At 56.2% G+C, this 23,940-nt stretch overlaps 1 protein-coding gene across 1 annotated transcript in view; it reads left to right on the top strand.

Moving 5' to 3' along the window:
* Nucleotides 1-10,047: 10,047 nt before the first annotated feature.
* KCP (kielin cysteine rich BMP regulator) overlaps nucleotides 10,048-23,940 on the top strand; it is a 24,872-nt gene continuing 10,979 nt past the window's right edge. The window contains 22 exon segments of the mRNA XM_073898554.1: nucleotides 10,048-10,142; nucleotides 12,670-12,836; nucleotides 13,412-13,601; nucleotides 13,678-13,754; nucleotides 14,462-14,546; nucleotides 16,084-16,151; nucleotides 16,365-16,461; nucleotides 16,603-16,685; nucleotides 16,911-17,004; nucleotides 18,138-18,220; nucleotides 20,369-20,462; nucleotides 20,616-20,695; nucleotides 20,772-20,865; nucleotides 21,160-21,245; nucleotides 21,319-21,400; nucleotides 21,635-21,787; nucleotides 21,877-21,983; nucleotides 22,060-22,153; nucleotides 22,847-23,020; nucleotides 23,159-23,241; nucleotides 23,381-23,474; nucleotides 23,576-23,765. Coding sequence (XP_073754655.1) covers nucleotides 10,064-10,142; nucleotides 12,670-12,836; nucleotides 13,412-13,601; nucleotides 13,678-13,754; nucleotides 14,462-14,546; nucleotides 16,084-16,151; nucleotides 16,365-16,461; nucleotides 16,603-16,685; nucleotides 16,911-17,004; nucleotides 18,138-18,220; nucleotides 20,369-20,462; nucleotides 20,616-20,695; nucleotides 20,772-20,865; nucleotides 21,160-21,245; nucleotides 21,319-21,400; nucleotides 21,635-21,787; nucleotides 21,877-21,983; nucleotides 22,060-22,153; nucleotides 22,847-23,020; nucleotides 23,159-23,241; nucleotides 23,381-23,474; nucleotides 23,576-23,765 — 2,354 coding nt within the window. The 5' untranslated portion in view covers nucleotides 10,048-10,063.

Raw genomic sequence — 23,940 nt, 5'->3', positions numbered from 1 at the left:
TCCAGGCACCCAGGGCCTAGCATCGGGGGGGAGCCATTATCGGCCTCCGAGGGACACCCCCCGGGACCTGTGGCCACCACAAGGTGAGGGACACAGTCTGTTCCACAACCCTGCCCCCATCTCTTGTCAATGCCTCCCATGAGCTAAATCCCCATGGAATCCAGAGGCCAAGGGAGTCAGGGGCACGCAGGCTGAGGAGGTCAGCCTCTTTGGGGCGTGGAGTAAGGCAGAAGAAAGCCGAGGATAGAAGGGGCAGGGGTGGCAAGCAGAGAGAGACCAGAGCCACTGGGAAGGGAGGGATCTGATGGGGGAGTGGGGGCACACCCTGGCGCCCACAGTTACCTCGGACTTCTCAGCCCCCTGAGAGCTGAGAGGAGGTCAGGAGACGGGCAGCAGGGCCTTGCACACTTGTACGTGTGCATTCTGTGTCCCAGCTACTTCACCCCGCGGGCCCTAGTCAGGCTGTAAACCACCCCTCCCGCGTGCACCCTGCGCCTCCTTCAGTAGGGCTGGGCGTTTGGTGAAGGCTATTGTGGGTCCAAGGGTGCAGAGGCAGAGAGGTGGGGAGCCCCAAATCTCATGGGGAAGACCTCAGGGGCTCAGGCTCTGGGGTCCAAGAGCCAGCACTGGGGTTGGGGTGAGGGTTAGGGTGGGCCGCAGGGAGGCCTACGGCAGGTCCCCTTAGGAGAGGTCTCTTGGGGAGGTCATCAGACATCATATCCCCCCTTCTACCTTGGACTGGAGCTAGGAAGGCAGCAAATCCTGACACTGGGTGTCACCTGGGATGAGGGGCGGGGGCCTGGGGTGGGGGTTCAAGGGCAGAGCACTCCTCATTATGCTTCAGCTTTGCCCCTGCCCCAGACCCCCAAAGCCCTAGGTCTGGGTCCCCACAGAAGTGTGAGTGGGTGCAGGGAACCCTGTCCCCAGTGAGTGAACTGATTCCTGGTATGTGGGTGACCCTGGTCTTCACCATGTCCTATGCTCCACTAGCTCCCCGCCCCCAGGTCTATTCCCAAAGATTTCCGGATGCGCTGATAGGGAGGCTTCGCTTTCTTAGCAGGGCCGCTGGATGAACCAGAAACGCAGAAGCCTTCAGCAGCTGTCCACTCCTCACACTTCCTCGCGTTCCAATCCCCCACTCCACCCTTCATCCCTGGGTCTGCCCTCCAGCCCAGCTCAGCTCACGCTTCGAATTCTAGGATACTCTAGGGAAAGGGCAGGGGGTAGCTACCATCTCCACCGAGCCCTGCCCTCACAGCCTGTTCCTTCCTGGGGCAGAAGGGAATGTGTCCCCGTTCAAGGTGCAGGAAGGAGCGCAGTGGGGGCAGTTGCCAGGGAGCCTGACCACAGGGCTATCAATGGCCTGCACCCAGACCTTCGGACACGTGCTTTCCTGGGCCTGAACATCTGACTCGTAAAATCTGAGGTAATCCCGAGGGCTGGGCAACCCCCCAAATGCTCCGTCAGAGCTGCCTCCTCCGTACTACTCACTGGGGCCACCGTGTGGCCATCTCAGTGCCCGGGTCCTCCTCCAGGTGGCACCCCTTGTCCAAGGCCATCCTTCCTTAGGTAACTCTCCTGCCCACACACTGTCCAGGACCTTTTCTGGGGACAGCTTACCTGGATGGGACAGGAAGACAGTATTGTAAACTGTCCACAGCTTAGCCTACAGCAACCACTAAGAAAACAACTTAAAAAATAGTAAGGGGCACCTGGGTGGCTCAGTCAGTTAAGCATCTTGACTTCAGCTCAGGTTATGATCTCGGGGGCCTGGGACCGAGCCCCATGTCAGGCTCCCTGCGCAGTGGGGAGTCTGTCTGTCCCTCTCCCTCTGCCCTTTCCCATCCCTCTGCCTTTCCCTTTCTCCCTCTGCCCCTCCCCCTGTTCCTGCTTGGTCTCTCTCTCTCTCTCTCTCTCTCTCTCTCCCCCAAAATAAATAAATAAAAATTTAAAAAAATCATTCAAGGAATCATTTACATTTTATACTAGAAAATATTCACAATGTAAAAGAAAGCAGTCTGGGAGAAATAGAGGAACAAAAAAGATGAGATGTTTAGAACACTAGTAAAATGGCAAATACAACTATACCAATAATACAAATGGATTAAACAATCCAATCAAAAGGCAGAGATCATCAGACCAAATTAGAAAACAAGATCCAACGATATGCTGTCTCTAGGAGACACATTTTAGATTTAACGAAATATAGATAGATGTTAAAGTAAAAGCACAGGAAAAGATATGTCATGCAAACAGTGACCATAAGAAAACTGGAGAGGCCATACTGACACCAGACCCCGTCCATTTTTTTTAAGTTTAAAGAACAAAGTTTATTTATGTTTAATATACATAATAGATGTGAATTTAAATTAACCAGTGGATTTCTAATATATGCCATCATCATAGTATTTTTTAATTGAAAGAGAGTAATTGGAACACAATATTGTATTAGTTTCAGGTGGAAAACATAGTGATTCCATATTTCTATACATTACGAGATGGTCACCACAATAAGTCTAGTTACCACCTGTCACCGCGCAAAGTTGTTACAATATTACTGACTACGTTCACCTGTGTTATACCAGACCCGATAGATTTTATTTTTTTAAGGATTATTTATTTATTTATTTTTGAGAGAGGGAGAGAGGGCACAATCAGGTATAGGGGCAAAGGGAGAGGGAGAAACAGACTCCCTGCTGAGCAGGCAGCCCCACGCAGTGCTGGATCCCAGGACCCCGGGATCATGACCTGTGCCGAAGGCAGATACTCAACCCACTGAGCCACCCAAGTGCCCCAACCAGACCTGCTAAATTTTAAGACAAAGGAAGTGACTAAAGATAAAGAAGGACATTTTATAATGATAAAAGTGTAGTCCATCTAAGAGGTGACAGTTATAAATATATACATACCTAACAACAGAGCTATATTTCACACTGTATACAAAAATTAACTCAAAATGGATGAAAGACCTATATGTAAGAGCTAATACTATAAAAAGAAGAAGAAGAAACTGGAGGGATAAATCTTCCTAAGTTTGGATTAGGCAGTGGTTTCCTAACTACGACACCTAAAGTGCGCCACAAAAGAAAAAAAAACCAGATAAATTGGACTTCATCAAAATTAAAAACTTTTGTGCTGCAAAGGATGCTATCAAAAAAGAGACAACCCACAAAAAAGATGGAAGAAAATACTGGCTAGCCATATACCTGATAAGTAACTTCTATCTATAATCTGTAAAGAACACTTAGAACTAAATAATAAAAACACAACTCAATAAAACCTGGGAAAAGGATTTGAATAGACATTTCTCCAGGGAAGTTATATAAATGACTAACAAGCACATGTAAAGATGCTCAACATCATGAGTCATTAGGGAAATGCAAATCAAAACCACAATGAGATACCACTCTACACCCACCAGAATGGATACAATAAAAAAGTCAGATAATAATGAGTGTTGTAGAGGATGTGGAGAAATTGGAACCCTCATATATTGCTGGTGGGAATGTAAAATGGTGCAGCCTCCTTGGAAAACAATTTGGCAGTTCCTCAAAAGGTTAAAGATAGAGTTATCACATGATGCAACAGTCCCACTCCTTGGCATATACCCAAGATAAATTAATGCATATGTCCACACAAAAACATGCACATGAATATTCATAGCAGCATTATTCATAACAGCCCCAAAGCGGAAACAACTCAAATGTCTATCAACTGATAAGTGGATAAATAAAATATGATATATACCTACAATGGAATATTATTTGTCAGGACAAAGGAATCAGGTCCCGATACACGTCATGATACCAAGGATCCTTGAAAATATGCTCGGTGAAAGAAGTCAGACACAGAGGACCACATATTGTATAATTTACTTAGGTCACATGACCAGAATAGGCAAATAAATCTATAGAGAAAATTGTAGGGGCGCCTGGGTGGCTCAGTCGGTTAAGCATCTGCCTTAGGCTCAGGTCATGATCCTAGAGTCCGGGGATCAAGCAGGGAGTCTGCTTCTCCCTCTCCCTCTACCCCTCACCCCGCTCGTGCTCTCTCTCTCTCTCAAATAAACAAATAAAATCTAAAAAAAAAAAAAAAGAAAAGTTAAAAAAAAAGTATAAATGAGTGGTTGCCCAGAGCTGGGAGATGGGTGGCGGTGAGACACAGTGGGTGACTGCCCGAGAGTACAGTGACCGTTTGGAGGGTGATGAAATGTTCTCAAGTTGATTGTGCTGATGGTTGCACAGCTCTGTGAATATACTAAACTACTGAATTGCACTCTTTTCTAACCCGCTGGATAACAACACCCTTTATTCAGCACCAGCAGTGCCCTGGGAATAGCACTAGGCTCTTCATCTGTCTTATGTTTTAAATTAATTAATTAATTAATTAATTAGTCTCCACACCCAGCAGGGAGCCCAATGCGGGGCTTGAACTCACGACCCCGAGGTCGACCCTGAGATCGAGTAGGATGCTCCACCGAAGGAGCCAGGGGCCCCCACCTGTTTTATGTCAACACTGAGATGCTCGTGTGGACTGCCCAGGACCGAGGGGCACGGCTCACTCCAGTGATGGTGCTGTCTGACCTGCAGTCCCCAGCAGCCGCAGGTCCCAGTTTTTGTTTCTTTGGCTGGGTTTATATACACTTTTGGGTGGCCAAGAGCCTCAGCGCCTCCACATCGCTCGGGCCCAGCAGCCCGGGAAGGTCACTGCCCCCGCCATCTTGTGAGCTCTGAATGGTACCCTGTAAACGGGTCAATCTATGATATGTGAATTATATCTCAAAAAAACTGTTACCAAACAGAAAACATAAAAAGGGAACCCAAGGTTACTGCTGGGTGCCAGGACATCTGGTGCCTCAAGATAGCCCAGCTGTGGGCGCCTGGGTGGCTCAGACGGTTAAGCGTCTGCCTTCGGCTCGGGTCATGATCCCGGGGTCCTGGGATCGAGTCCCGCATCGGGCTCCCTGCTCCTTGGGAGCCTGCTTCTCCCTCTGCCTCTCTCTCTCTGTCTGTCTCTCTTGAATGAGTGGATAAAATCTTAAAAAAAAAAAAATGTAATTAAAAAAAAAAAAAGATAGCCCAGCTGTGGTGTTGATCCCCTGGCCTCTCCCCCTAGTCATCGGATCCCTGTCTCCACATTACCTGGAAGGAAGAGCTGCTAGTCCCTTCCCTCAGTCCTTGTCCGAAGTCTCGTTTTTCTCTCCAACTGTGGGCTGGGGCTGGGTGAGACCAGTTGCTAGACTAGAGCCCCTTTGGCCAGTCTTGGCCCAAACTCCATCGAGACACTGTCTCCTCTGGCCAGCCCATGTGGGAAGGCAACCCTGCGCATCTCAGAGCCTGACTGCCAAGGGGTTCTGAGCTAATCCAAAGCAGAGTGTAGACAGTGCCCCTACTCACCAGCCCCCATCTGGCTCCTCAGAGCCACAAATTGAGTTGGGTCAGTTCCGAGGGAGGCTGTTAATGATAGGCCTTGCCTTTGTTTGGGATCTGAATTCTGGGGTCCTGACCCAGGATCACAGGAATAGGGGGGCCAGAGGCACTTCTGAGACTCAGTACCCCCAACCCAATCCTTGGATTTTATAATGGGATTGAGGCAGTGGAAAGAGAGACCCCTGTGTGTGCCCATCCACCAGTACCTGCCAAGCAACCCCCCAGCCCAAGGGGTGCTCCCAGCCCTCTGTGCAAGGGAGAAGACACCTAAATCTTGTAACTGCATGAATTCCCAGTGCTGCGGAAGAACCGACGAGAAGCAGAAGTTCCCTGTGTGCAGGAGTCATGGGCGGTGGGAGAAGAGCCAGCAGGCATCTCCACAGTGGTTAGGCATCAGAGCTGGGGTGGAGAGCCAGTTCCGCCACTCTCCAGCTGAGTGAGCTTGCTTAGGCTGCTTAAACCCTGCAAGCCTCAGTTTCCTTGTCTGTCAGGGCCAGGAGGGATAGGAAGAAGATAAACGGCTGGGTAGGAAGAAGAGGGGAGTGCCGACAGGAAGCTACGCCTATGTATCTCGTCCTCTCTTCCCTCACCCTGTTAGCTTCTCCAAGCCCTCGTGGGATTCCCAGGGGCCAGTCCTTGAGAAAAGAAAGTCACAAAAGAGATTGAAGAAACCCTAGGTGGGAATAGGCATGAGAATGATGGGCAAGCTCCCCTCCCAGCTGGAGAACTTCAAGGCTTGGCAGTCGCAGTGCGGGCACCTGGAAACCTTCTGCCCACCCCCTAGGTCCTTGCTCTGCAGCAGGCTTCAGATATGCAATCTGATGGCATCAGTCTCTCTATGCCAAAAATAAAACAAAACATGCACACACACCCCTAAAATCCCAGCAGGTTCAATCCAACAGGGAAGTATTCCACCTGTGAGTATTAACCTTCGAGTGGTGTTGGTCAAGTGTGTGGACCGGCACACACTTGAGTAGACGTGCCGCAGCTTGGCACAGAGCCTGGGACGTCCGGAGGCAGACCTTTGTGGCATTTTAAGGACAGGCAAAGGATGACCTTCCTGGAGGGCCACTGGTCGGCTACTTACTCTGAATCTGGGGGAGGGGTAGCCAGGCTGAGAGATACAGTTGCGGGATTTGAATCTCAGATCTATGACGAACAACACATCCCCCACCCGCTGCAGCAGCTCAAGCTGGTCAGCTAGGGATGACTTTTGCGAGGGGGTAGGGTGGGTTGGGGGGTGACACGATGTTGTCAGTGGGGAGGAAGGGTCCTGGGGAAATTGGGAGGCTGAGACGGGAGCCACTGAGATTGCTGACTCAGGGGCAAGCTGGCCAGGGTTGTGGGCTGGGGCTGGGGGCTGAGATCCTACACAGCCTGTTGCAAAATGCCATCTCCAAACGAAATCACGTGGTGTACACACGCTTGCATATGGTTGTGTGAGCCGGGTGAAGGGTGTGGGAGAACATACCCGTGTTACCCTTGGTCACGTGGGGCTGGGAGGAGATAGGCAAGGAAAGGGGTTGGAGCAGATGTAACAATGCACTTGGTCTGCATACCTTTGTAGTAACTCACTGCATTTGTTACAACTGGTATGATTTGAAAGATAGCAAATGAAGTACAAAAAATTAATCATTTACTAATCCTTTCTGTCCCTCCCTCCCCACATTGGCCTTTTACTTCCAGCCAGCAAATCCAGAAAGAAAACCAACCTGCTGCTATCGGCTATCGGCAGTACAGCCTGAAGCACGTAATGAACGCCCGGGAGGTAACTTACGTTGGGGTCCTCTGTGTGCTGGGCACCACGCATACGTCAGGCGCACATCCTCATCGAACTTTCTCCACCTGCAGTAGGCTTAGTACTTCATATTATAGATGAAAGATTTCGGCTTACGTAGGCGGAGTAACTTAACGAAGTAAGTAGTAAGGTTCACGTATTGGCTGAAGACCCAGGAGAAAACAGAATTCCCTTCAAAAGGGTTTAGCTCAGGAGAACTTCTTTTTCTTTTTCTTTTTCTTTATTTTTTTTAGATTTTATTTATTTATTTGAGACAGAGAGAGCGTGCGCACAAGTGTGGGGGGGGTAGGACAAAGGGAGAGGAGAAGCAGACTCCCTACTGAACAGGGAGCCCGACACAGGGCTCGACCCCAGGACCCTGAGATCATGACCTGAGCTGAGCTGAAGGTAGACGCTTCATCAACTGAGCCACCCAGGTGCTCCTAGCTCAGGAGAACTTCAGGAAGGGACTATTTACAGACTGGCCGACTCAGTGGTAAGAGAATTCATGAGGGATGTTGAAGACCCGGGACTAACAATAGCAGGAGGCCAGCACCACCCGGGGGGGACAGAGAGGCCCAAAAATGGGTGGGCAGAGAGGACAACGGGAAGGAATACCAAGGGAGCCCAGGTGAGCAGAAGGAGGGAAGAAATACCCCCAACCACTCTCCTCTCCTACCTTCGTGCCTCTCATTGGCTGACCCAACAGGAAGCCAGGGGGGTGCTGTCTGTAGGGGCTGGGAGGGGGGAGAAATGCAGAACCACCAGCGCAGACCGTGAGTGTGGAGCAGGAGCTGAACTCAGAATTCAGCAACTCTGAACCCTGGAGTCCTGCTGCTGCTCACACATACCCTCCAGCTCCCACACAGCACTGTGTATGTGGGGCCATGCTGCCAAGTAAGGACTCAAGCCTGAGTCTTTCCTGCTTTCTCTAGCCAGAATGCCCTCTTCTAAAGAATGGGCTGGGTGTTGGTCGGGACAGCCGCATCTGGCAGAGAAACGTGAGGCCTGTACCAAGCCTGACACTTGTGTGCATCCATAATCCCATGCTCACACTCCTCCTCTGCCAGGGACCACATTCCCCCTTCCCTTGGCCTTCCTGGGGGCATTCCACGAAGGACCATGTTTTGTTTATTGCTATACTGGCTCGATGTCTGGCACAAAAGAGACTCACAGTAATCGCTTATGGTGGAACTCAAATGTCTCTCCAAACTCCTTTTCCTCCGGGCCTTGGGTTTTTGTTTCATAGAGTGAGTTTTCCAGAAGCTTCTCTACCTTCTCTTGAAGATAACGAATGTGCTCTTTCCAGGCACTGATTCACTTGAGCTTCACAAAACACTTTATAGGGGGGTGCTATTAGAGCAACAGGTCACAGCTAAGAAAAATTAGCCACTGGAAGTTAAATGACTTGCCTGAGGTCACCAGTAGAAAGCATCGTCAGACCCAGGATTTGGTCTGGCAGCTCTCACCAGAGTCTGCTCTTAGCCTCTGCCCCACCCAGTCTCCCAGGGGACCTGCCTTATAACAGGCACCATTTTCTTTAACACTGGTGGGATGAAACCTGCCACTTCTGGTTTCTTCTGTGGCCTGGGGGCCCTAGCTTTCCCCTGCTCCTGTGAGCCAAGCTCCAGGCCTGCAGAGGCCAGCTCTCAGCAGTGGCTCATGCCGCCCCTCGCCTTGCTGTCAACTGCACAGACCATTTTAGGGGTCCACTCTCCTGGGAGAGATGCTGCCCTCTCTTAGTGTGCCTGGAGAGTGGGCCGGGAGGGGAGGGGGACTTTTAGTCCCTGCCTGGGCTGGGGGGAAGGGTGACTTCTGACTTGCTGGCTTTGACAAGAGGGAGGGAGACTGCTTTGGCAGGATTCATGACTCCACCCTCTATGTCCCTTTGCCTGTGAGCTCGGGGGCCCATCCCCACCTCCCCCTGCTTCCCAGCTGCACTGAGGAGTTCGTGGCCAGCTTTCCTCACTTCCTCCCTTTGGCCCCCTCTGCCTGCTGAGCCCCACGCCCAACCCTGTCCCCACCCCCGTCCCTGCTGCCCACCCCCACCCCCCTAACCCCCTGCCCCCAGGCCTGAGTTTAGGAACTGGAAAATGGGCTGGGACCAGGCAGCAAAGGGAGGCCTTGGCATTTGGGGCCAAGCCTGGGGTTAGTGGGGTGGATAGGGGTGGTGAGTAGAGTCCGGGAAGGAAACGCATAGGTGGACAAAGGAGGAAGAAAGCAGGAGACCTTGATCTCAGCGGTCTGGAACAGCATCTTTGCTGGAATTTGTTATTTACTGTTATTTACACACTTAGCATGTGCCAACCACTACCCTATTTATATACTTTCACTGCCAGTCTATAAAGTAGATATTAGAATCCCCGGGTTGCAAACAAACTGAGGCACAGTTAGGGGTCTGCCTAAGGACACATGGATTTGGCTAAATAGGGTTTTGAACCCAGCCCCATCCTCCTGTAAGCAAGAAAGAAGCTGAACTGGGAACCCCAGGGCAAATGGAGTAACCCCAAAGGAATGGGGGCAGGGGGAGGCAGGAAAACCAGCTGTCCCAGGGCCTCAGAGTGAGAAATTTGTGTTTATTGTCAGGGTCTCCACCAGGGACCATAGGCAGGAGAGGGTCCCAGCTTCTTGCGGGGCGGGGGCTGCTCCCCAGGCGCTGCCCTCTGCCACAGGGCTGGGGTCAGGACGGCGCTGGGCTCGAGGTGCCCACTGGGGAGGCGCGCGCCCCCAGGCAGGATGACAGACTCCAGAAGCCCTCCCTGAACAAAGACTGGGTGGGAGGCGGCCTGGTGTGTCCCCACCCCGCCTCCCCCAGCGCCTGCGGAGCCGCCACCACAGACAGCGAGGCGGAGCGAGCATGGCGGGGCCCCGGGCGGCTCCGCTGCCCCTCATCCTGCAGCTCACCAGCCTGGCCTTGGTCTCGGCGACGGGCAGAGGTAAGTCGGGGCGCCGAAGGCTCGGGGGCGGCCCGGCGGGACCCCGTTTCTCACTCAGCCCAGCCCCAGGGAAGGAGCTGAGGCCAGGCTGCCTCTCCCGACCTCCCGCCGCGGGGTGCGAGCGCCTCCCGGGCCGGCCTCAGTCCTCCCCTTCGGTGGAGGAGCCCGCGTGGGGGCGCGCACGGAGGCTGGGGCCCGGAGCCCGGGGCAGGGGGGGGGGGGGGCTTCCTGCAATGGCTCGGGAGGAATTCCTGCAGGCAGCGGTGGGGGAGAGGCTGCCCTGGAATCTGGGAGTCTGAAGTTAATTATTTGTCTTGAGAAGGGGAGGGGGGAAGGAGGCCCGCTATGGGAGCAGACCTTGAGTCTGTGTCTGGCCTTCTGGGGGGGGGGCAGGCAGGACTAGAGGGGTCAGTGCAAGGACTTGGCAGCCGGCTAGGGAGAGGGGAGCCGAGGACAGTTCCATGGGGAGCAAGCAGGCTCTGTGAAACAATCTGGAGCTCTTTCTGCCGGTCTCTCCAGGCAAGGGACTGGCCCTGTCTTCCCGGAGGGTCCCAAAGGACCCCCACCCTCTCCCCGACTCCCTTATTGTGCTGCTGAAGTAGACCTGGAGGTGTGGCCTGAGAGGAGAGATCGTGGGGGTGGGGGTGTCAAGCTGGGACGGAGGGTTTAAGATGCTGAGCCCTCATCTATTTTCAGCTGCCCTGCAAAGGGCGGGGAAGAACGCCACCTACAGGAGCCCTACCGAGTTCCAGGTGACGGGATACCCAGCTAGGGAGGGAATGGGAATGTGCACAAGAGGCTTGAGTGCCCGCATTTGTTGGGGGCGTTAGAACCTGGATGTGGGGAGTAGTGCGGCAGGCTGAAAAGATGGGTGGCGTTTGCAAAAGGTCACATTTGGACTTGCTGCTGGGAACCTTCAGATGTGTGACTTAGAGAAGTGGTGTCAGGTGGAGGCAGGGAGGACGGCTCTGACTTCAGCCTCCTGAGTGGAGAGAGGGGAGAGGGCTGGGGACAACCGGATAAGACCAGAGGCTGATGGGTTGGGGGGGCACAAAAGAGGGAAACCGAGCCCCAGATTGATATCAGAGTCCGTGGGGATGGCAGCAACAAAGCCAAGGAATTCGGGCCAAAGCAGGTTTGGAAGAAAGAAGATAATTTAGGTTTCAAATGAGACTCTCCAATCCCCGCTTCGGGGAGTGGGGGAGGGGAGTGGGTGACATAGTCCCCTGCCTCACAGGACTAGTGTCTACGAGAAACCCTTTTAGCCACCCCAGACCAGGCCTCATAATTCGCTGCCTCAGCAGGGAAGACCCTCCCCTCTCCCTCCTCCTCTTCCTCCTCCAGACCTTCCTCTGCCCACCCCCACCCAGAGGAGGGATCTGGTCTATCGGAGGTCTGTGGAGTCAGCCTACAGCCCCCCCCACCCCCATTTTTCACTTTTCTGACTGCACGGGAAGGATTCAAGTGAGGTGGAAATGGCTGTTCAACCCCAGGCCTGAACTCAGAGGAACCCCTTTCTCTAACATAGTGTCATCAAAAACCAGGGTTAGGCTGTCTTTGTTCAGCTTGGTGCCTTGAAAGCTAGTGGGGGCCCTGCTGACCCCTTCCCTAAACCCTTCAAGAAATGCAACCAAGTTCCACCTTCTGGAGCTCCCCCTGCCCAGTGTGGGGTCCTGTCTTCCAAACCCTGCAGGGGAGGAGGGGCACCCTGGGCCCCACCCCTGTCGACCTGCCCACCCCCCTTTCAGGGAAGGAGAGTTGGTCTGGGACGGTGCTGGAGGGAAAGCGTGGAAGGAGGAGAAGGGGAAAGGTGGACAAAAGGGACCCAGACAGCTTTCCCAAGTAGCAAGGACCTCTGTCAGATACAGACTGTGAGGTCCCGATGTGGGGTCCCGCGGCCCCGCCACCGCGGGCCTGGAAATAGAGGCAAGGCTGGGGCGGGGTGGGGGTGGAGCAGAGGGAGGAGCCGCCCCGCCCCTCGCTGTGCACCCGCTCCAGCTACAGCGCCTTCGCTGACGGGTGAGGACGGGCAGTTGGAGGGCCCGGGGCGCTCACATGGCCAGCTCCCTCCCCTGCACTGCAGCCCACACTGGCCCCTCCCAGCCTGACTGGTCAGCTCCGAAGGCTCACCCTGGCCAAGACCCTGCGCACATAAAGATGGGGGACCCTGACCCGCTCCCCATGGCGGGAGACCCCTGCAGCATATGGGAGGCTGCAGGGAGGCCCTGGCCTAGATACTCTCCCCATGGCCCCAGCAGGTCAGGGTCCTGGGGCTGATACCGACAGGGGTCCTTGCTACTTGGGAAAGCTGGTCTGGGTCCCTTTTGTCCACCTTTTCCCTTCTCCTTCCACGCTTTCACTCCGGCACCCTCACAGACCAAATCTCCTTCTCTGGAAGGTGAGTGGGCAGGTGGACAGGGGTGGGGCCCAGGTGCCCCTCCTCCCCTGCAGCGTTTGGAAGACGGGACCCAGGAAACCTTGTCAGCCCCTCACCCACAAGCCCACCTTGGATTCTTGTCCCCTTCAGGTGGGGCCATCCTCAGGGAGCCCCCTGAGCTTGCTGACATCCACGACAACGGGCAGCAGGGGCCTGTCCTCGCCTCAGCCCTTGCTGGGGCCCCCCACAAGCAGGGGCGCCCCCTGGAGGAACGGCTGGGAAGGCTGGAGGCCCAGATGATGGCGCTCAGAGAGCAGGTAGCGTGGGAGGCCGGTGGGTTTGTGCCGGGTAGGGCAGATCTTGCGTCCTTAGAGGAAAGAAGGGTTGGGCTGTGGGGGGGGGGGGCCGGGAACTGTAAAATAGAGTTTGGTTTTTAAATGCACATGGAGAAGTTCTTATATGAACGGTTCTTAATATTGATTCGTTCATACAAATGAAGAATCTCCAGAGTATTGGTTTCATCAATTTAGATGTTCATGTTCTTTCATGTATTTGGCCAACACTATGGAGCACCTACTATACATAAGGCCTCATCAGAAAGGATTTGGGATGGATAAAGGTCTTTAATGGTTGGGGAGAGGGGATTGGTCCACTTCTGTCCAAAGGAGAGGTCTGGGGGCCCCGGGCTCCCTTAGGAGCCTGTCCAGACTCCCGATCTTGAGAACTGTGGGTAAACTAGGTGCTGCCTGGAAGGGACCCACCTGTGCCCTGGAACAGTCAAATTGCCTTCTCGCCCTGCTCAGTCTTCACACCCCACATATCTGCCAGATGTGTCGGATGGGGTGGAGCTGAGCCAGCACCTCCTACCTTCCCCTCCGCCTCTTTCTCCCAGAACAAGGAGCTGCGGGTGAGGGTGAGGCGGCTGGAGTCCTGTGAATGCCGCCCCGCTTCTGCCCAGTGCTGGGGACTGGGGCGGGCCTGGCCCCAGGGCGCTCGCTGGGAGCCCGACACCTGCACAGCCTGTGTCTGCCGGGACGGGGCTGTGCACTGTGAGCCCAAGCCCGACCTGCCCCATTGCCATGGTGAGTGCCACTCTATCTGCCTGCCAGGACCACCTGGGCACCTGAGTGCCTAAGTGACGGCCTGTCTCCTCCCCAGGCTGCAGCCACAACGGTCAAGCCTATGGCAATGGGGAGACCTTCTCCCCAGACGCCTGCACCACCTGCCACTGCTTGGTGAGTTCCCATGACCCACCTGCATATCCCATACCTGTCCCCTTCACCTGCCTCACTTAAGTTACCAGTCACTGCAGCCTCGTGTGCTGGAAGTTGAGTGATGGGGTCTGCCCGCCCCTCCCCCAAAGCCCTGCCACCAGGGGCTTCTGCTGATTCCAAGTGGCTCTGTTTTCTGGAGCTCAACCCCCCCCCCACACACACACATGGTGGGGGGGCCCCAAGCCCCTCTGATTTGGGCTTGGCAAACAGTGGCATGGAGGGCAGAGGGCAGAGGGGATGGAGCTGCTTGTCTTCCTACATCACCCCCTCACCTGTGGACCCTCCCTGTCCCTGCTTATCCATCTGTCCCTGTCATCTACCCGCCTGGTCTCCCTCACTTGGCTCCACATCCACCTTCTTCCAGCCTTTCCCTCCTCGCTCCTCCATTGAGGAAGCTCTCAGTTCCCTTCCTAGGACCTCTCCATTCTGGGAACTTGCTGGCACTGGGAAGAGACGGTTTCTGGGGCTCCAGAGCAGCAGGAGATGATGGGGGTGGGGGTAGGATGTCTCTTTTCTGCCCTCGGACTGAGGGTAGCCCATGTACCCTGAGCCGCCTCAGCCTCTTGCTCCTCCACTGGGTCGCGGCCGGCCGAGGGTGACCTTTCGGGTCCGGAGGCCGGGCCCTCAGTGTTCTGACGCCATGCAGCCACCTGTCGGCTTCCCCACAGGGAGGGGTCGTAAACTGTACCCAGAAGCCTTGCCCAAGGGGACCCTGCCCGGAGCCGGGAGCATGCTGTCCACACTGTGAGCCAGGTCAGCCTCCCGCCAGCCCCAGCCCCACCTCCTGCACTCATTCTGGGGGCCCCCAGAGGCACCGTGTGCCCCCCCCCGCCACGTGCCCAGAGGGTGCCTGCCCACTCACTCTGGCAGTGGTTCAGGGAATTCAGAACTGAAGCACAGCCCGCAAATACGGACCCTGGCCTGTACAGAGCCTCTGTACGACCTTTTTCCTGCCCTCAGGGGGCTTCTAACCTAGTTGAGAAGATAAACGGAAAGCTAATACAACACAAGATTTAAGATCCAATAACCAGATTAAAAGAACTATAGGAGGGCAGTGTGTGGTTAGCTGCTGGAGGAGATGGTGGGAAGGCAGGGGGCTCCACTCAAGACTGTGTCCGGGCGGGTCATCTGAGCCACACCTTCAAGGGAAAGTGATTTCAGCGGAAGGAGACAGTACTCAATGGCCCTTTCGGGCACAAGAACAGGGTGGGGAGAGGTGTGTTGTAGGAAATCCGTCTGGAAAGGCCCAGTGGGAAGAGCCTGCTGTAAGCCTTGAGCTTGGACTTTCTTCTGGGGGCAATGGGGAGCCATTGAAGGCTGCAGAGCCAGAATGTGGCCTGTTCAAAGGAGTGTTGTAGGAATATTCATCTGGTTTGGGCTAGATGCGAAAGACCAGTTAGTGGGCTAGTACAGTAGTCATCTAGGCATGGAGCCAGGGAGTTAGGGATGGCAGTGGCTTCAGAGGGAGGGAGTGGTGCTTCTAAAGCACGGGCGACTGGTCAGATCCCAGGGAATGGTAGGAAGCTAGGAAGGCAGTGGTGCCAGGGCCGTGAAGAGAAGTGGGAGGAGATGGACGCGGTGGCCCTGCTGAGGGATGTTACTAGCTCGTAGTCAAGGAATAGGGTTGTCAGATTTAGCAAAGAGAATACGGGATGCCTTGTTAAACTGGAATTTCGCACATAAACAACACATACTTTTTTAGTGTAAGTATGTCTCCTGCAATATTTGGAACATACTTATACTAAAAAAAAGTATAGATTGTATGGAATTCAAATTCAACTGAGCATCCTATATTTTATCTAGCAGAATATCAGCTGGTCGTGTGAAGGGTGGGTCAGGGGCTCAGGGGACCAGTGGGGTCTGGAAATGGAGCCTGGGAGTCTTGGCCAGAGATGAGGAGGGGAGTCTCTGGAGCTGATGGATCTCAAAGACAAGGGACACACACACACACACACACACACACACACACACACACACACACGCACATGCCCTCATGCATGCACGCACACACGCGCACACGCACAGAGCTTTCAGGATATGAGGTGCCTCGAGGCCACTGCTAGCTCGTATATCTTCGGTGAAATTTTTTGAAAAGGCACCCTTTCCTCAACACTTCTACGGTAAAATAATGGAAATCTACTGATTATGTTTGAGTCAGACACTTGACTGCCATCTGCTGGAAACTTGTAGTAAGTATAAAAATCTCTGGTTATCGCCTGAATGGTGCCCTTTGATGTTTTGCTCCAGTACTATGGGTCTCTTACTCGGGGGCCTGGCCCCGGTTTTACAGGCTGCCCTGGAGGCCACAGGGCTGGGGAAACGTGGCATCCAGAGCCCTGTGTCATCTGCACCTGCCAGGTAAGGGAATCAGAGCCCAGCCCCGGCCACCACGCACATCCCTGATGCTCGGCATACCCCCGGCCTGGCAGTGTCAAGCCCAATCGGGGGGCCAGACAGAGCTGCTGCCGCCCCCCAGGCGTCGAGGCTGCAGCCTGCTAGGCCCCCTTGGCCAGCAGAGTAAGTGAGCGTGGGCAGTGGAGAGGGAGGGAGGGCTCAGTGTCTGCCCTGCAGGCAGGGACCGTGCGGTGCCAGGGGCCCTCATGCTCAGAGCTCAACTGCCTGGAGAGCTATACCCCGCCTGGGGAGTGCTGCCCCGTCTGCCGGCCAGGTGACCTCCCGCCCTGCCCTGCCCCTCCACCCCCTCAGCCCCCGAGGGTCCAGTACCTACTTGGGGTCATGCCCTCCCTTGGTGATGTCCACTCACCCTGCTCTCTGCTGACCAGCCTGTCATCCTGGCAATCCTCCCCAGGCTGTGAATATGAGGGGCAGTCCTATGAAGAGGGGGCCAACTTCCTGTCCAGCTCCAACCCTTGTCTCCAATGCTCCTGCCTGGTGAGTCCCACCATCACCCCTTTGTCCAGGCCCTGCTCCTCCTTATTTACTCTCTGCCCCACCTTGGGCCACCCCTGCTGCTCTTTCATCCCCTCATGTACCTTCCAAGGCCTGCTGCCGGTGAGGTTCCCCTCCATCCCGTCCCTGAGCCCCACAGCCCCCCCAAGGGTGTCGGACCCTTGCCCACCCCGCCCTCTCTGGGAGCCAGCTATCTGTGCATTACAGAGCGGCCTGGTTCGCTGTGTGCCCATGAAGTGTCCGCCCAGCCCCTGCCCTGAGCCGGTCCCAAGGCCTGGGCGCTGCTGCCCGACCTGCCAAGGTAAGAGCCCTGACCCTTCCCTGGTGGAGCTCCCGGCGGGGAAGTCACGCCATCTCTTCCACAACAGAGCTCATTCTGCTGGCTCTGACCTGGGGGGTTTGGTCAGTGGGGGAGCGATGCCCGGTCAAACCTGCTCTGGAGCCGAGGTGCCTGGGCTCAGATTCTGCCCTTGCCATGTCATGGCTGTGTGCCTCTGAGGGAGTTACTCCGTGCCTCAGTTCCCCATTTGTGAGGTGTGGATAATGACATTCTTTTTTCTTTAAAGATTTTATTTATTTATTTGAGAGAGAGAGAGAGACAATGAGAGAGAGAGAAAGCACATGAGATGGAGGGAGGGGCAGAGGGAGAAGCAGACTCCCCGCCGAGCAGGGAGCCCGATGCAGGACTCGATCCCGGGACTCCAGGATCATGACCTGAGCTGAAGGCAGTCGCTTAACCAACTGAGCCACCCAGGCGCCCGGATAATGACATTCTATACCCTGATAAATGTTGACCATTATTACCTACTCTGGGCACGGAGGACACAGGCGGGCCCTCCAGGCAGACCACTAGAGGGTGATGCTGAGTCGCACACCAGTGCTATCGCAAAGGCAGGATGAGAATCAGGTGCCAGGTACTGTGGAAACTCAGAGGAAGGAGACCCAATCCAACCTAGACACAGGAAGGAGAGCGTCCCGGAGACAGCGTGTCCTGAGTGAACCCTCAGGATAAAGAGCAGTTAGCTAGGTGAAGGGAGGAATTAAGGCAGAGGGCATCTCAGGAAGAGAGGACAGCTTGCACAAAGGCGTGGGACTGACAGTGTGAGGTGGGTGTGTGTTGGGGGTAAGGTGCAAGCACACACGAATGGCCAAAGCCTGCAGTGAGAGATGCGGGGAGGCTGAGAGCAGGGGGAGGAGGGCGTGGCCGCGCTGGGTCCTGGGAGGCCCGGAAGGGCAGGCTAAGGAGCTTGGGTCTTACCCTGTCTGGTGCCCTGGGAGCCCCCAGGAGCCTAGGCAGAGGCATGACGTGGTCTGGTTTGGGCTCAGGAGAGAGCCCCCAGAGGGCATGTGGAGGAAGGTGGGGGCAGCCTGAAGCCGGCAGCCAGGCAGGCTGCCACTAGGCTTCCTCTCTGCCCATCTTCACCCCCACCCCAGGCTGCACAGAAGGTGACTCTCACTGGGAGCATGGCCAAGAGTGGACTGCTCCTGGGGACCCGTGCCGGATCTGCCAGTGCCTGGTGAGCCCCGCCGCTGCTCCCACACCCCAGGCCCACCATATTCATTTCTTCATTTCACTGAGCACGTCCCATAGGCCCTGGGAGGGGACAGAGGTGGAGAAGACCTGATCCTGGGCTCTGTGAGGCGGGGGCTTGGGGGATGGGGCTGTGCCTGTCTGTGTGCCAAGTTCTGAGCATATCAGGTGTGCAGCATGGATTTATGAAGGTACTCAAAGAGCTCGCAAGCTCCAGGAGTGAGACAGGGCAGGATAGGACAGGCAGCAACAGCTCCGGGGAGAGAGAAATGCAGATTTCCTCGAGCCATCTAGAACTGGGCTGTCCAATCTGTAACCTACTGCGTGTAGCCACTGAGCCCTGGAAATGGGGCCGTCCAATCTGAGATGGGCTGGAGTGTAAAATATGCATGGGATTTTAAAGACTTAATATGAAAGAAAAGAATATAAATTACCTCATTAATACTCTATGTTGATTGTATGTTGAAATAACTGTTGGATATATTGAGTTGAATGGAGTATCTTAAAATTTAGTTTTATCTGCTTCTTTCTACTTTTTTGAAATTTGACTACTAGAGTATTTAAAGTGACTTGTGACTTGTGTTATGTTAGCACAGATCTGGAAAATCTTCTTGGGAGGGATGGGTTTAGGCCCTAAAGGGTGAGTAGAATTTAAGCAGGGAGAAATGAGGAAAGACACTCCAGGTGCTATAGACTGAATGTTTGTGTTCCCCCCCACACACCCAGCCCAATTCATATGTTGAAATCCTAACCTCCAAGGTACTGGTATTAGGAGGTGGGGCCTTTGGGAGGTGTTTAGGTCACGAGGGTGGAGCCTTTGTGAAAGGGATTAGTGTCATTGTAGAAGGGACCCCAGAGAGCTAGCTCCTCCTCTCTTCAGCCACGTGAAGACACATTGAAAAGACAGGTGTCTAGGAACCTGGAAGCAGGTCCTTACCAGACACTTCTGGCACCTTGCTCTTGGACTTCCCAGCCTCTGGAACTGTGAGAACTAAATTTCTGTTGTTTATAAGCCCCCCAGCCTATGAGATTTCACTTCAGCAACCCAAATGGTTGCACCCACCCCCTCTGCAAGGATGTGCTCCCCATCCCTGCTCACACAGACCACCCTCCCCAACACCTGTGAGAAGAGTGACTGGCTGTCCACTTATGGGACTGGCCGTGGAGGGCCCCGATGCAGGTGTGAGCTCAAGGGGTGGGGTCTGGGTGGGAAGGGCCGTGGGGGGTAACAGCCACTACAGTCGGATTGCCAGCTTCCAGAGGTGGAGGTCACACCAGGCACCGCATCTCATTTCATTCCCATAACAGGCTATGGGGACAGAACTATATTTTTTTAAGATTTTATTCATTTATTTGAGAGAGAGAGCACGAGCAGGGGGGAGGTACAGACTCCCTTCTGAGCAGGGAGCCCGATGTGGGGCTTGATCCCAGGACCCTGGGATCATGACTGAGCCCAAGGCAGACGCTTAACGACTGAGCCACCCAGGTGCCCGAGGACAGAACTATTATTGTCTTTTCTCAGATGGGTAAACTGAGTCACAGAGTGCTTCAGTAACATTCTGGGTTATACATCTGTATTAGTTTCCTAGGGCCACCATAACAAAGTAGCACAAACGGATTGGCTTAAACAACAGAAACGTATCGTCTTGTGGTTCAAGAGATCAGAAGTCCAAGATCAAGGTGTCAGCCGGTTTGGTTCCTTCTGAGGGCTGTGACGGGGAATCTGTTCTAGGCCTCTCTCCTAGCTTCTGGTGGTTTGCTGGCGATCCTTGGCATCCCTCAGCTTCTCCCTTCATCTTTGCATGTTGCCCTCCATGTGTGTGTGCGTGTGTGTGCGTGTGTGTGTGTTCAAATTTCCCTTTTTCACAAGGACACAGTTATTGGAGGGGCCATCCCACTCCAGGATGACCTCATCTTAATTAATTACATCGGCAATGACCCTGTTTCCAAATAGGCCACGTTCTGACACGCTGGCGGTTAGGACTTCGACCTATGAATTTGGGGGGGGACACAGTTCAACCCGTAACAATATCTAATAAGTGGATCGCAGGGACTCAATTGCTGTTTCTGCCACTTGACGGAGCTCTAACCGGCCCCTTCCCCTGCCCCTTCCGCCCCCTCCGCCCCCTCCCAGGAGGGCCACGTTCAGTGCCGCCAGCAAGAGTGCACCAGCCTGTGCCCGTACCCTGCGCGGGCCCTGCCAGGCACCTGCTGCCCGCTGTGTGATGGTGAGTCAGTGAGCGGCGCCTGAGGCGGGCGTTCAGAGAGCCCACGGTCGGCCCAGCTCGGGCTCCCATGAAGCCCAGGGCCAGGATGTGCAGCAGTGTGCGTGTGTTGGGGGCGTTCCTGAGGAGGGTCTGAGGCACCCTGTTCCCCAACAGGCTGTTTCCTAAACGGGCGGGAGTACCACAGCGGAGAGCCGGTGGGCTCTGGGGACCCCTGCTCACACTGCCGCTGCGCTGTGAGTGTGGCTGCCTGGCAGGGAGGGGCTGGCTCCCAGGCCTGCCTCTCGGACGCTGACCAGGCCTTATCGGCAGAATGGGAGCATCCAGTGTGAGCCTCTGCCCTGCCCACCTGTGCCCTGCAGACACCCAGGCAGGATCCCTGGGCAGTGCTGCCCAGTGTGTGATGGTGAGCTGGGGACTCAAGTCACCTGAAGAGGGGCAAGCCCTGGCCCCGGAGAGGCTCGGGGGTGGGACCTATAGGAAGCCCCTTGCACTACGGTACGGGAGAAGGCCTTGATAAGCCTGAGCTCCCGTCACCACGCCCCCACCTCCCCTTCTCATGGCCAACTGGGCCCCGGGATCCTGGAGGTAGGGGAGCCGGGCACATCAGGGTGGGCGGTGGCTGCCTCGAGGTGGTGTGAGGCTTCCCCGCAGCCTCCAGCTCTGTCCCCCGCCCTGGGCCTCCTGTCCTCCTGTCCAGGCTGTGAGTACCAGGGACTCCAGTATCAGAGTGAGGAGACCTTTAGACTCCAAGAGAGTGGGCGCTGCATCCGCTGCTCCTGCCAGGTAGCCAGTCCCGCCCTCTCATGCCCCAGATCTGTGTCAGCCCTTGAGGACCCTCAGCCAACGTCCCTCCTAGGCTGGCGAGGTCTCCTGTGAGGAGCAGGAGTGCCCAGTTGCCCCCTGCACGCTGCCTGCCTCTGGCTCCCAGCTCTGCCCAGGTAGGTGTGGGGAGGGGGAGAAGGAGGAACAGCTTCACAGGAGGGCTGCGTCCAGCCGCTGCAGATGGAAGGGGTTCCTTCACAGTGAGGGGGGCACTGCAAGGCCCACCAACCAGTCCGGTGTGTGTTCAGAGGCCACCGTGGGGATGGCAAAGCCAGGGTCCAGTGGTCTGGGAAGGTCAGGTATGGCTGGAGGCGTCCAGGTTGCCCTGGTGACAGCCCCCTTCGCTCTAGCCTGTGTGCTCGATGGAGAGGAGTTTGCCGAGGGGGTCCAATGGGAGCCTGATGGTCAGCCCTGCACGGCCTGCGCCTGTCATGATGGCGTGCCCATGTGTGGGGCGGTGCTCTGCTCCCCAGCCCCCTGCCAGCACCCTACCCAGCCCCCCGGTGAGTGCTCCACCCCGATCTGGCTTTCTTCCCCCGCTTTGTCCAGCCCACCTCAGCTCGCTGGGCTCTGATCAGTCTGCCCCACCCAGGCGCCTGCTGCCCCAGCTGTGAGAGCTGCACCTACCAGGGCCAAGTGTACGCCAACGGGCAGAACTTCACAGACGCAGATAGTCCTTGCCACACCTGCCGCTGCGAGGTACCTCCTCAGGCTTGTGCTGCCCTGCTGAGCCCCTCCTGGAGCCCAACCCCATTGCCCTCTCCCCTGCTCCCAGGAGGGGACTGTGAGGTGCTCCTTGGTTGACTGCCCTCCCACAACTTGTGCCAGGCCCCAGAGTGGACCCGGCCAGTGCTGTCCCAGGTGCCCAGGTATGTGCTTCTTGCACCTGTCTGGCTTGGGGGCCCTGGACCCAGCTCTCCCAGGGCCCCCTGGGCTCACCAGATACCTTAGAAAACAACAGCCTTCCGAATTGTTTCCAGTCGGACACAGCTTGGAACTCTCTGGAACTCACAGAGTATGGGCGGGAGGCAGAGTAGAGATTTGTTTATCCCTTCGTGTTACTCTGTGACTCTTTCCTTCCATTCTATATTTCCTCTTCCAATCCCCCCACCAGTCAGATACATTTGCATATCGTTCTGTATAAAGCAGGTTCATGCAACAAACATTTCGGTCTGGCATGCGGAGACTGGTGCTGGCATGCAATGTGACCCGAGTCCTGCCCTGGTGGAGAGTCTGTGTCAGGGTGGGTATGACAAACACACGCACCTGCACACATGAGCTCCCTGGCTCGTCCCCCTCAGAGGCAACACACATGCCTGCAGGTAAATGGGCTCAAATACACACACACACACACACACACACACACACACACACACACAAGCGTGTGCTCAGAGAGCTACCCACGCCTGCCTACACAGACCCTCCGTCACTCTCTCCACGGGGCTTCCTCATGGCCTTTCCTCAGTGGCTCTGGACTCCGAGGATGGCTGGACACCCGGCCCAGCCCTAGAACTGTCAGGCCTTGCCGCCACTCCCGCCCCTCCCCCTGCCCCAATGCTCAGACTGCATCCTGGAGGAACGAGTATTTGTGGATGGCGAGAGCTTCTCCCACCCCCGAGACCCCTGCCAGGAGTGTCAATGTCAGGAAGGCCATGCCCGTTGCCAGCGTCGGGCCTGCCCCAGGGCCCCCTGTGCCCACCCGCTGCCTGGTCCCTGCTGCCAGAATGACTGCAATGGTGAGGTGGATGGGATGGGGGGTGGGAGCTGTCTCCTGGGATGGCTTGGTCCCCTCTACGGGCTTTTAGGGCTGCAAGGGCAGCATACCCAGGGAGGCGTAGGGCCCCTCCCGGGCCTATAGCTGCCCCATCCCCCAGGCTGTGCCTTTGGCGGGAAAGAGTACCCCAACGGAGCGGACTTCCCTCACCCCTCCGACCCCTGCCGGCAGTGTCGCTGTCTGGTGAGTCCACCCCCGCCCCGGGGAGGAGGGGCGGGACGTGGGACACCAGGCGCGGTGCCCCAGGGTGGCCGTCAGGAGGCGCGGGGATCTCCTCCGCCTCCCGCCGCTAATCGGGCCTGGCGTGGTCCCCCTGTTGCAGAGCGGCAGCGTGCAGTGCCTCGCCCGCCGCTGCCCTCCGCTGCCCTGTCCCGAGCCGGTCCTGCTGCCCGGAGAGTGCTGCCCGCAGTGCCCGGGTAGGAGGCGCAGCCCTCGGGCAGATCCCGGCCGGGAGAGGGCGGGGAGCCTCCGGAGGCAAGCCTCTCCCGGGAGCCCTGACGCGCGCTCTCCCCTGCAGCCGCTTCCTCGGGCTGCCCGCGGCCGGGCGGCGGGGTCCCGGCCCGCCACCTGGAGCATTTCTCCTTGCCCGACGACCCCTGCCGCCTCTGCCTGTGCCTCCACGGCTCCGCGTCCTGCCAGCGGCTGCCCTGCCCGCCTGCGCCCTGCGCCCACCCGCGCCAGGGGCCCTGCTGCCCCTCCTGCGCCGGTAACGCCTGGGCCGCGCCCCCACCGGCCCCGCCCCCTGCCCGCTCCGACTCTGCCCCTGAGCCCCGCCCTACCTGGTGCCCTCTTACTCGGCGCCCCCCTTTCTCCAGCCCTGCCGCGGCGCCATCCCAGTATCCCCCTCCCTCCAAGCCCACCCCTCCCGCATCGGGGTTCTCA

The sequence above is a fragment of the Callorhinus ursinus genome, unplaced genomic scaffold, assembly GCF_003265705.2.
Source record: "Callorhinus ursinus isolate GAN/ISIS: 27379988/994484 unplaced genomic scaffold, GSC_fseal_2.0 scaffold12, whole genome shotgun sequence".
NCBI classification, from domain to species: domain Eukaryota; kingdom Metazoa; phylum Chordata; class Mammalia; order Carnivora; family Otariidae; genus Callorhinus; species Callorhinus ursinus.
The sequence above is the reverse complement of the archived record's forward strand: the minus strand, read 5'-3'. Positions and strand labels throughout refer to the sequence as shown.